This window comes from Symphalangus syndactylus, chromosome 14 (assembly GCF_028878055.3).
Source record: "Symphalangus syndactylus isolate Jambi chromosome 14, NHGRI_mSymSyn1-v2.1_pri, whole genome shotgun sequence".
Classification (NCBI taxonomy): Eukaryota; Metazoa; Chordata; class Mammalia; order Primates; family Hylobatidae; genus Symphalangus; species Symphalangus syndactylus.
In genome coordinates, this window is record NC_072436.2 from 53,068,477 (window position 1) to 53,081,463 (window position 12,987).

A 12,987-nucleotide genomic window follows, 5' to 3' on the forward strand; every position below is an offset into this window, starting at 1 on the left:
TTTCCCATGGAGATATAAGTTATTGTGTAAAACAATGCTTTTGGGTGACTAACAATGTCAGCCTCTTTGAGTTCATGGTATGGGGAGATGGGAGAGACGCTGACGCCATAAAACCAGTATCACTTTCTGCCTCATATACACCTGCTTTGTTAATTTTTCACCCTTTGCTCCCCTTGATGAAGAGACATCAGGAGGCTCTGTTAGTCTATTCTTGTGTTGCTGTAAAGAAATACCTGAGTGTGGGTAATTTTAAAAGAAAAGAGATTTATTTTAGCTCATGGTTCTGCAGGCTGTACAGGAAGCATGGTGCTGGCATTTGCTTTTGGTGAGGGCCCGAGACAGCTTACCGTCTTGGAAAGCAAAGGGGGAGCCAGTGTATCACATGACAAGGGCGGGGGCAAGAGAAAAAGGGAGATCTCAGACTTCTTTGAACAGCCAGATCTCATGTGAACTAACTAGCGAGATATCACTTATCACCAAGGGGATAGTGTTAAACCATTCATGAAGGACCTGCTCCCATGATCCAATCATCTCTCCCCAGGCCCCACTTCCAACATTGGGAATCACATTTCAACATGAGATTTGGAGGGGACAAACATCCAAACTGTATCAGATGCATTCCTTAACAGCCTTGGCTGCATATGAGAATCAAATGAAGAGCTTTAAAAAACAATAGTGATGTTGATTCTTATTCCCAGAGATTTTAATTTAATTGGCATAATTGTGCAGCCTAAATCTAGGACTTTTTTTGTTTTACTGCTTTAAAATAATTTCGTAATTTGTAGGAAGTTGCAAAAATATACAGAGAAGTTGATGTATACCTGTCACCCACTTTCCCACAATGATTACATTTTATATCACTGTAGTACAATATCAGAGCCAGAAAATTGACATTGGTACAATGTGTGTGCATAGTTCTGTCATTTTATCACATATGTAGTTTCATGTAACTACTGCCACATTCAAGACGCGGAAAGTCTATTACTGCAAAAATATCCCTCATGCTACTCCTTTACAGTCACATCTCCTCTTCCCCCACCACGATCCCTAATATCTGACACTAATCTGTTTTCCAGCTCTGTAATTTTGTCATTTCAAGAATGTTATAGAAAGAGTCATACAGACATGATTTTCAAGATTCACTTGAAAACTCAGAATAATGCCATTGAGACCCAGCCAAGTATTAAATTTTGATACTTTTTAATATTGCTGAGTAACATTCCATAGTATGAATGTACCATAATTTGTTCAGCTATTCACCCGGTGAGGGACATTTTGATTGTTTCCAGGTTTTGGCTGTGAAAAATAAGGTAGACCATATGCATTTAATATAATTATTGGTAGGGCTCAATTCTCCATGTTATTTTTTGGGAGTATTTTTCGTTTGTTTCTTTCCTGTGTTTCTCATGTCTCTGTTTTTGTTTTCCTGCCTTTTCATGGATTACTTGACATTTTTTAGAATCCCATTTTTGATATCTATAGTATTTTTGAGTGTCTATAGATTTTTCAGTGGTTGCTCTGTGAATTGTATTTATTTATCATGATCCACTGGTGTCACATTTTATCAGTTTGAATAAAGTATAGAAATCTTGCCTCCTTTTAAGCCCTTTTATCTTCTCCCATTTATAATTGTCTTAATAGATACAGATTAATACCTCTTCAGTCTTGGATTTCATCTTTTATTAGGTATTATTTTGTTGAATATTGTCTTTATTCTTCCCTACTGGGATTTTGACTTGGTAAATATTGGACCTTCTTATTCTGTCTTTTATGTCTGTTAACCTCTATTTTATATTTTTTCATTGTTTTATTTGTGCTCTAATATAGGACCTCTGATCTGTTTTTTTTTCCCCAGTTAACCAGTTATCTCTTTGGCAGTGTCCATTCTGTATTTTTAACTCGTCCACTGAGTTTCGTAATCTTTAAAATTTTGATATTAGTTTAATTTTGTGAAGTTCTATTTGGTTCTTTTCCAAATTTGTTTTTTTTTCTGTCTCTATATTTTTTATTTTATTTTATTTTATTATTATACTTTAGGTTTTAGGGTACATGTGCACAATGTGCAGGTTTGTTACATATGTATCCATGTGCCATGTTGGTTTGCTGCACCCATTAACTCGTCATTTAGCATTAGGTATATCTCCTAATGCTGTCCCTCCCCCCTCCCCCCACCCCACAACAGTCCCCGGAGTGTGATGTTCCCCTTCCTGTGTCTGTGAGTTCTCATCGTTCAATTCCCACCTATGAGTGAGAACATGCGGTGTTTGGTTTTTTGTCCTTGCGATAGTTTACTGAGAATGATGGTTTCCAGTTTCATCCATGTCCCTACAAAGGACATGAACTCATCATTTTTTATGGCTGTATAGTATTCCATGGTGTATATGTGCCACATTTTCTTAATCCAGTCTATTGTTGTTGGACATTTGGGTTGGTTCCAAGTCTTTGCTATTGTGAATAGTGCCACAATAAACATACGTGTGCATGTGTCTTTATAGCAGCATGATTTATAGTCCTTTGGATATATACCCAGTAATGGGATGGCTGGGTCAAATGGTATTTCTAGTTCTAGTTCCCTGAGGAATCGCCACACTGACTTCCACAATGGTTGAACTAGTTGACAGTCCCACCAACAGCGTAAAAGTGTTCCTATTTCTCCACATCCTCTCCAGCACCTGTTGTTTCCTGACTTTTTAATGATGGCCATCCTAACTGGTGTGAGATGGTATCTCATTGTGGTTTTGATTTGCATTTCTCTGATGGCCAGTGATGATGAGCATTTTTTCATGTGTTTTTTGGCTGCATAAATGTCTTCTTTTGAGAAATGTCTGTTCATGTCCTTCGTCCACTTTTTGATGGGGTTGTTTGTTTTTTTCTTGTAAATTTGTTTGAGTTCATTGTAGATTCTGGATATTAGCCCTTTGTCAGATGAGTAGGTTGCGAACATTTTCTCCCATTTTGTAGGTTGCCTGTTCACTCTGATGATAGTTTCTTTTGCTGTGCAGAAGCTCTTTAGTTTAATTAGATCCCATTTGTCAATTTTGGCTTTTGTTGCCATTGCTTTTGGTGTTTTAGACACAAAGTCCTTGCCCATGCCTATGTCCTGAATGGTATTACCTAGGTTTTCTTCTAGGGTTTTTATGGTTTTAGGTCTAACATGTAAGTCTTTAATCCATCTTGAATTAATTTTTGTATAAGGTGTAAGGAAGGGATCCAAATTTGTTGATTTTTTTCTTTATATATACTATTAATTATTTTATGTGTTTGTATTTAAATACATGTATTTCTTTTTTTTATTTTATTTATTTTATTTTATTTTTTTTTTTGAGAGGGAGTCTCGCTCTGTCGCCCAGGGTGGAGTGCAGTGGCGCAATCTCGGCTCACTGCAAGCTCCGCCTCCCGGGTTCATGCCATTCTCCTGCCTCAGCCTCTCCAAGTAGCTGGGACTACAGGCGCCCGCCACCACGCCCGGCTAATTTTTTTTTTTTGTATTTTTAGTAGAGACGAGGTTTCACCTTGGTCTCGATCTCCTGACCTCGTGATCCGCCCGCCTCGGCCTCCCAAAGTGTTAAATGCATGTATTTCTAAGTTTCTATTTGATAGTGCTGTAGTCTGAAGTTCTTAGGGATCTAATTTAGTTTGTGTGTCTTTTGACTCCCACTAAGGTTGGATTGTTTCTTGATGTATTTTTCAATTTTGAATTATGAGATCATTTTCCATAGGCCTTTGTCTGGGTTAGTTCTGTGCTTGGGTTGAGAGCATGCCTCCAGAGTTTTGCGAGGGGTTCCTGATTATATGACCAATCGGGAACTAAATTTTATTTTGATATCTTGGATTGAGATTAAGACTCTTTGTTGTTATTATTTTCCTGAGCCTAGCAGCAATTGACAAGGTGTTTTTCTCTAGTTTCACCTTCTCACTAATGGTATATTTCTCAGTATTTACATGGGACATCTTAGTTCTATTTCTTGTGTTGCAGACATCTCTATGGCCTCATCTTGTTATCTGAATTAAAACATAAAACCGGGGGGGTGGAGCCAAGATGGCCGAATAGGAACAGCTCCGGTCTCCTGCTCCCAGCCCCAGCAACACAGAAGACGGGTGATTTCTGCATTTCTGCTTGAGCCACCGGTGCTGACACCCAGCCAAACAGGGTCTGGAGTGGACCTCTAGCAAACTCCAACAGACCTGCAGCTGAGGGTCTTGTCTGGTAGAAGGAAAATTAACAAACAGAAAGGACATCCACACCAAAAACCCATCTGTACATCACCATCATCGAAGACAAAAAGTAGACAAAACCACAAAGATGGGGAAAAAACAGACCAAAAAAACTGGAAACTCTAAAAAACAGAGCACCTCTCCTCCTCCAAAGGAACGCAGTTCCTCACCAGCAACGGAACAAAGCTGGATGGAGGATGACTTTGATGAGTTGAGAGAAGAAGGCTTCAGACGATCAAACTACTCTGAGCTACGAGAGGAAATTCAAAACAATAGCAAAGAAGTTAAAAACTTTGAAAAAAAATTAGAAGAATGGATAACTAGAATAACCAATGGAGAGAAGGGCTTAAAGGAGATGATGGAGCTGAAAGCCAAGTTTCGAGAACTACGCGAAGAATGCAGAAGCCTCAGTAGCAGATGCGATCAACTGGAAGAAAGGGTATCGCTGATAGAAGATGAAATGAATGAAATGAAGAGAGAAGGGAAGTTTAGAGAAAAAAGAATAAAAAGAAATGAACAAAGCCTCCAAGAAATTTGGGACTATGTGAAAAGACCAAACCTACGTCTGATTGGTGTACCTGAAAATGATGGGGAGAATGGAACCAAGTTGGAAAACACTCTGCAAGATATTATCCAGGAGAACTTCCCCAATCTAGCAAGGCAGGCCAGCATTCAGATTCAGGAAATACAGAGAACGCCACAAAGATACTCCTCGAGAAGGGCAACTCCAAGACACATAATTGTCAGATTCACCAAAGTTGAAATGAAGGAAAAAATGTTAAGGGCAGCCAGAGAGAAAGGTCGGGTTACCCACAAAGGGAAGCCCATCAGACTAACAGCTGATCTCTCAGCAGAAACTCTACAAGCCAGAAGAGAGTGGGGGCCGATATTCAACATTCTTAAAGAAAATAATTTTCAACCCAGAATTTCCTATCCCGCCAAACTAAGCTTCATAAGTGAAGGAAAAATAAAATACTTTACAGACAAGCAAACGCTGAGTGATTTTGTCACCACCAGGCCTGCCCTAAAAGAGCTCCTGAAGGAAGCACTAAACATGGAAAGGAACAACCGGTACCAGCCCCTGCAAAAACATGCCAAATTGTAAAGACCATCGAGGCTAGGAAGAAACTATAGCAACTAACGAGCAAAATAACCAACTAACATCATAATGACAGGATCAGATTCACACATAACAATATTCACGTTAAATGTAAATGGGCTAAATGCTCCAATCAAAAGACACAGACTGGCAAACTGGATAAGGAGTCAGGACCCATCAGTGTGCTGTATTCAGGAAACCCATCTCACGTGCAGAGACACGCATAGACTCAAAATAAAGGGATGGAGGAAGATCTATCAAGCAACTGGAAAACAAAAAAAGGCAGGGGTTGCAATCCTAGTCTCTGATAACAAACTGTCTCTCAGACCACAGTGCAATCAAACTAGAACTCAGGATTAAGAAACTCAGTCAAAACCGCTCAACTACATGGAAACTGAACAACCTGCTCCTGAATGACTATTGGGTACATAATGAAATGAAGGCAGAAATAAAGATGTTCTTTGAAACCAACGAGAACAAAAACACAACATACCAGAATCTCTGGGACACGTTCAAAGCAGTGTGTAGAGGGAAATTTATAGCGCTAAATGCCCACAAGAGAAAGCAGGAAAGATCCAAAATTGACACCCTAACATCACAATTAAAAGAACTGGAAAAGCAAGAGCAAACACATTCAAAAGCTAGCAGAAGGCTAGAAATAACCAAAATCAGAGCAGAATTGAAGGAAATAGAGACACAAAAAACCCTTCAAAAAATTAATGAATCCAGGAGCTGGTTTTTTGAAAAGATCAACAAAATTGATGGACCGCTAGCAAGACTAATAAAGAAGAAAAGAGAGAAGAATCAAATAGATGCAATAAAAAACGAAAAAGGGGATATCACCACCGATCCCACAGAAATACAATCTACCATCAGAGAATACTACAAACACCTCTATGCAAATAAACTAGAAAATCTAGAAGAAATGGATAAATTCCTCGACAAATACACCCTCCCAAGACTAAACCAGGAAGAAGTTGAATCTCTGAATAGACCAATAACAGGTTCTGAAATTGTGGCAATAATCAATAGCTTACCAACCAAAAAGAGTCCAGGACCTGATGGATTCACAGCTGAATTCTACCAGAGGTACAAGGAGGAACTGGTACCATTCCTTCTGAAACTATTCCAATCGATAGAAAAAGAGGGAATCCTCCCTAACACATTTTACGAAGCCAGCATCGTCCTGATACCAAAACCTGGCAGAGACATAACCAAAAAAGAGAATTTCAGACCAATATCCTTGATGAACATTGATGCAAAAATCCTCAATAAAATACTGGCAAACCGAATCCAGCAGCACATCAAAAAGCTTATCCACCATGATCAAGTGGGCTTCATCCCTGGGATGCAAGGCTGGTTCAACATACGCAAATCAATAAATGTAATCCAGCATATAAACAGAACCAAAGACAAAAACCACATGATTATCTCAATAGATGCAGAAAAGGCCTTTGACAAAATTCAACAACCCTTCATGCTAAAAACTCTCAATAAATTAGGTATTGATGGGACGTATCTCAAAATAATAAGAGCTATCTACAACAAACCCACAGCCAATATCATACTGAATGGGCAAAAACTGGAAGCATTCCCTCTGAAAACTGGCACAAGACAGGGATGCCCTCTCTCACCGCTCCTATTCAACATAGTGCTGGAAGTTCTGGCCAGAGCAATCAGGCAGGAGAAGGAAATAAAGGGTATTCAATTAGGAAAAGAGGAAGTCAAATTGTCCCTGTTTGCAGATGACATGATTGTATATCTAGAAAACCCCATTGTCTCAGCCCAAAATATCCTTAAGCTGATTAGCAACTTCAGCAAAGTCTCAGGATACAAAATTAATGTACAAAAATCACAAGCATTCTTGTATACCAATAACAGACAAACAGAGAGCCAAATCATGAGTGAACTCCCATTCACAATTGCTTCAAAGAGAATAAAATACCTAGGAATCCAACTTACAAGGGATGTGAAGGACCTCTTCAAGGAGAACTATAAACCACTGCTCAATGAAATAAAAGAGGATACAAACAAATGGAAGAGCATTCCATGCTCATGGGTTGGAAGAATCAATATCGTGAAAATGGCCATACTGCCCAAGGTAATTTATAGATTCAATGCCATCCCCATCAAGCTACCAATGACTTTCTTCACAGAATTGGAAAAAACTACTTTAAAGTTCATATGGAACCAAAAAAGAGCCCGCATCGCCAAGTCAATCCTAAGCCAAAAGAACAAAGCTGGAGGCATCACGCTACCTGACTTTAAACTATACTACAAGGCTACAGTAACCAAAACAGCATGGTACTGGTACCACAACAGAGACATAGATCAATGGAACAGAACAGAGCCTTCAGAAATGATGCCGCATAGCTACAACTATCTGATCTTTGACAAACCTGACAAAAACAAGAAATGGGGAAAGGATTCCCTATTTAATAAATGGTGCTGGGAAAACTGGCTAGCCATATGTAGAAAGCTGAAACTGGATCCCTTCCTTACACCTTATACAAAAATTAATTCAAGATGGATTAAAGACTTATATGTTAGACCTAAAACCATTAAAATCCTACAAGAAAACCTAGGCAATACCATTCAGGACATAGGCGTGGGCAACGACTTCATGTCTAAAACACCAAAAGCAATGGCAACAAAAGCCAAAATCGACAAATGGGATCTCATTAAACTAAAGAGCTTCTGCACAGCAAAAGAAACTATCATCAGAGTGAACAGGCAACCTACACAATGGGAGAAAATTTTTGCAACCTACTCATCTGACAAAGGGCTAATATCCAGAATCTACAATGAACTCAAACAAATTTACAAGAAAAAAACAAACAACCCCATCAAAAAGTGGGCAGAGGACATGAACAGACACTTCTCAAAAGAAGACATTTATGCAGCCAAAAAACACATGAAGAAATGCTCCTCATCACTGGCCATCAGAGAAATGCAAATCAAAACCACAGTGAGATACCATCTCACACCAGTTAGAATGGCCATCATTAAAAAATCAGGAAACAACAGGTGCTGGAGAGGATGTGGAGAAATAGGAACACTTTTACACTGTTGGTGGGACTGTCAACTAGTTCAACCATTGTGGAAGTCAGTGTGGCGATTCCTCAGGGATCTAGAACTAGAAATACCATTTGACCCAGCCATCCCATTACTGGGTATATACCCAAAGGAGTATAAATCATGCTGCTATAAAGACACATGCACACGTATGTTTATTGCGGCACTATTCACAATAGCAAAGAGTTGGAACCAACCCAAATGTCCAACAACGATAGACTGGATTAAGAAAATGTGGCACATATACACCATGGAATACTATGCAGCCATAAAAAATGATGAGTTCGTGTCCTTTGTAGGGACATGGATGAAACTGGAAAACATCATTCTCAGTAAACTATCGCAAGGACAAAAAACCAAACACCGCATGTTCTCACTCATAGGTGGGAATTGAACAATGAGAACTCATGGACACAGGAAGGGGAACATCACACTCCGGGGACTGTTGTGGGGTGGGGGGAGGGGGGAGGGACAGCATTAGGAGATACACCTAATGCTAAATGACGAGTTAATGGGTGCAGGAAATCAACATGGCACATGGATACATATGTAACAAACCTGCACATTGTGCACATGTACCCTAAAACCCTAAAGTATAATAAAAAAAAAAAAAAAAAGTACAAAAACAAACAAACAAAAAAACATAAAACCCTAGGCTATTGAGACAGACAGACCCCAACCATAGCTAACATAATAGTTCCTAATCTGATTGCTCTGATTTGGCATTGGGGGACCTAGGGAAGGTATTATTACCAAAGTTCTAATAGTAGCTTATGTTGGAGTGGTGGATCAAAGATCCCTTCTTACCCTTTATTTTTTAAACTTCCTGGTTTTGTAATGAAAATATTAAAGCTGCATAAAAATATTAAGAGGAAATAAATATATTAGTGTCCTTAAAAGTTTTTAGATTTAAACACACTACAAGATGACAAAACAAAAATTTCAGAATTAGTTTTATTATTAAAATATTTGCAGACTTTTGTATGAAAACACAGAAAAAGATCTTTCTGATACTCAGCGACACCTTGCTAAGAAAAAATATGAGCTACAGCTTACTCAGGAGAAAATTATGTGCTTGGTTGAAAAAATTGGTGAGTTTTTTCTCCTAATATTACTTTTAGTTTTTCTTAAGTTTGGTAGCAAAGATATGTTTTCTTCTCTTCAGTATAACATAGATAAACTTGGAAACAAGCCCTTAACTAAGTTTATGAATAAAAAATAGTAGAAAAATTCATTTTTCTTTGACAGCAAATTTTTTTAGATTTAGCACCATAAGTGCTTAGTGGTAAGTTAAAATTTGTCAATGAAGTAATAGCTAAACTCAGCAGCAACAGTTTGTAAACTTATGATGATAACTTAAATTTGAATTTTTTGTGTAATATTGTAGCTTGTCCATAGCTGCCGTAATGAAACAGTACATATATATTACTTTTGGTGGAAAGTGTACATATGTTTAGTTATGTCTGGCAAGAACTCACTTATTACCAAGGGGATAGTGTTAGTTTTGTCTATGATATTACTGGGGTTTATAGAGAAAGTTACTTTTTAAAAGTTTCTTATTTATGTTTCTTGTTAGTGATCAGTATGAAAATATGGTCATAACTTAATCTTATAGGGTAGAATTTTGGTCAGGGCTATAAAAGAGCCTATTTTAAAGCAGAGGAAATATTGTTAACACTTGCTATTATATAGTTCAAGAATGTCTGGTATAAACAACTAGGTAGGTGGAGATACTATTTATCAAACCAGGAAATATTAAAACAGAAATATAAAAGAAAATATTGAAAGAGAACTCATATTTGGATATTTTAAGTTCCAATAAAGATCTAAGGTAAGCAGTTGAATATTTAAGTTTGTGTCCCAGAAGAGAAAGATACATATTTGGGACACATCAGCATATAAATGATATTTTAAAACTATGAAATTGGCTAGGGAAATACAGAGAATGAGGAGAAGAGGATCCAGGACTGAGTAAGAAGAAACCAAAGAAGTAGGAAGAAGACCCAGAAGTGAATGTTATTTTGGAAGACCAGAAAGCAAAGTGTTTTTAAAAGGGGAGGATATGATCAATTGTCAGACACTTTTCAGAAGTGAAATAAGTGAGGCTAAAGAAAAATATTGACTGGATTTGGCACATTGGAAGATTTGGTAACACTAAAAAAAAAGTTTGAATGGAGTGTTGGATGTAGAAGATAGAGTGGGTTGAGGAATAAATGGGAAGTGAAGTCAGGACAGAAAAGAATAGAAGTCTGTCAAGAAGTTTGGCTATTAAAGAGTAACAAGAAAATAGGGTAATAGTTTGTTTGGGTTGTTAGGTTGATAATTTTTTTAATCTAGGAGATACTAGAGCTATTTTAGAGATGTATTGATTGTTTGATTGCCAGTGGGAATGAACTCAGATATCAGGACACACAAAACGTGGGTTGTCTTAAAGGCAATACTGCCTGCAAAAAGAGACATGGTGTATTCTCCAGTACTATATAGATCAAGCTTTTGGCATACGACAATATGATATTATCTCCCTTAGCACTGCTCCTAGATGGCCCTCACAGGTATTAACCTAGTAGGGATTAACCTAGAAGTCTGTCTAACAGAGCTTCCCTTGTAGAGCTCTAGACCGGTGGTTCTCAAACTTTCATCTGTGTCACAATCACCCTGAGACCTAATAAAGATCATTGGAGCCAGCCTCCTTGAAGTAGGCTAGGAGCAGAGCTTTTGTGTCTCTATCAGTTTCTGTAGGTAAATCTAATACCTACAGTAGGTAAACTACTCTAGACAAGTGGTTCTCAATCTTCATTATACATTAGAATCAGTGGGGAAAGGAGGAGTTTTTAAAACATAAATTGCTGTGCCCTCCCCCAGAATTTCTGATTCAGTAGGTCTGGAGTGGAGGCCTAAGAATGTACATTTCCCAGGTGATGCTGATGGTGCTGGTTGAGAAACCACAATTTGAAAACTATTCTTCTGTACCAATCATTCAGGCCTTCAACATTGACATTGGCTTGCAAGAGTTCTCACAAATTGAATCATACTTCCTGGGATGATTTTTTTTCCTAGGAATTTTTATAACACTACTTTAGAAATTTCAGAATATTAGAAGACATTTTACTTTTAAGATGACTTAATTGAATATTTTATTAAGATTTGTTACTTACCAGCTTTATATACAACAGTGATTCTAGGCTAGAGGGAGGGGAGGGAAAACTACAGAGGAGAAATGCCACAGATTGTTTTGATATTCCACTTACTTCATCCACCCACTCTGTCTTTCCCCATCATACATGTAAATCTACTTTGAGAACTTGCAATATAGAGCTTTCCTTCACTATTCTAATTCATTGGTATTTTGCCTTTGTGTTTATGCATCATTTAGAGTTTTGTGATTCACTGTAGTTTTTAATCAAAAAATTTTTAAATTTGGGATATAGTACTCATTGTTAGTAATTGAATATAATATACATTAGAAGTAAGGAGAACTTCAAAAAGTGTGATAATCTGCTTGAAATAGAAAAAAAGATTTTATTTTGATTAAAATAACACTTTTATGATTGCATATATAGATAATTTTACAAGGCAAAATATTGCACAGCGAGAAGAAATCAGCATTCTTGGTGGAACCCTCAATGATCTGGCTAAAGAAAAGGAATGCCTGCAAGCGTGTTTGGATAAAAAATCTGAGAATATTGCATCCCTTGGACAGAGTTTGGCAATGAAAGTATGTTCTGAGAACTGTGGTTTATAAGAAACGTTTAAATGAAATGTTAAATGTTAAACTATGGTTTAAAAGAACTAGAATCTGAATAAAATATTCAAATTTTCTCAAATTTTTTTCTAGAGAGTTGAAACTTCAAAATCTGACTTTGAAATATTTTAAGATAGTCTTAGGAAGCATGTGTACAAATCCAGTAGCTAATATTTTAAGATTATTTTTCTATCATGAATTAGTAATTGACATCAACTGACAAGAACGAATTCAGATATCAAAATATAAAGCATGACAATAAAGTAGTGAGACTGATTTCTTCTTAAAAGCATGTTTTCAGGTAGTTACCCTTTGTAATTGTGTTTAGAACTAGGAGCACTTTTCTTTCTTTTCTTTTCTTTTCTTTTCTTTTCTTTTCTTTTTCTTTTTTTTCAGACAGGAGTCTTGCTCCCTCGCCCAGGCTGGAGTGCAGTGGCACGATCTCGACTCACTGTAAGCTCCGCCTCCCGGGTTCAAGCAATTCTCCTGCCTCAGCCTCCGGAGTAGCTGGGACTACAGGTGCCCACCACCACACCTGGCTAATTTTTTGTATTTTTAGTAGAGGCAGGGTTTCACCATCTTAGCCAGGATGATCTCAATCTCCTGACCTCGTGATCTGCCCACCTCGGCCTCCCAAAGTGCTGGGATTACAGGCATGAGCCGCTGCACCCTGCCCTAGGAGCACATTTTTACATCATCCTCAGGCTTTGAGAATAGATCATGTAGGGCTGGTGAATAAAGCTGGATGATAACCTCTATCCCACATTTTTTTTTTTTTTTTTTTTTTTTTTTTGAGACGGAGTCTCGCTCTGTCGCCCAGGCTGGAGTGCAGTGGCGCAATCTCGGCTCACAGCAA

The 12,987-nt window shown here is 37.8% G+C and overlaps 1 protein-coding gene across 2 annotated transcripts in view; it reads left to right on the plus strand.

Moving 5' to 3' along the window:
- Window positions 1-12,987, plus strand: part of TSGA10 (testis specific 10) — a 158,095-nt gene that overhangs the window by 64,257 nt on the left and 80,851 nt on the right. For both annotated transcript variants that reach the window (XM_055242362.2, XM_063617621.1), the window contains 2 exons: window positions 9,365-9,480; window positions 11,950-12,104. In XM_055242362.2, the coding sequence (XP_055098337.1) occupies window positions 9,365-9,480; window positions 11,950-12,104 (271 nt within the window). The remainder of the gene's footprint in view (window positions 1-9,364; window positions 9,481-11,949; window positions 12,105-12,987) is intronic.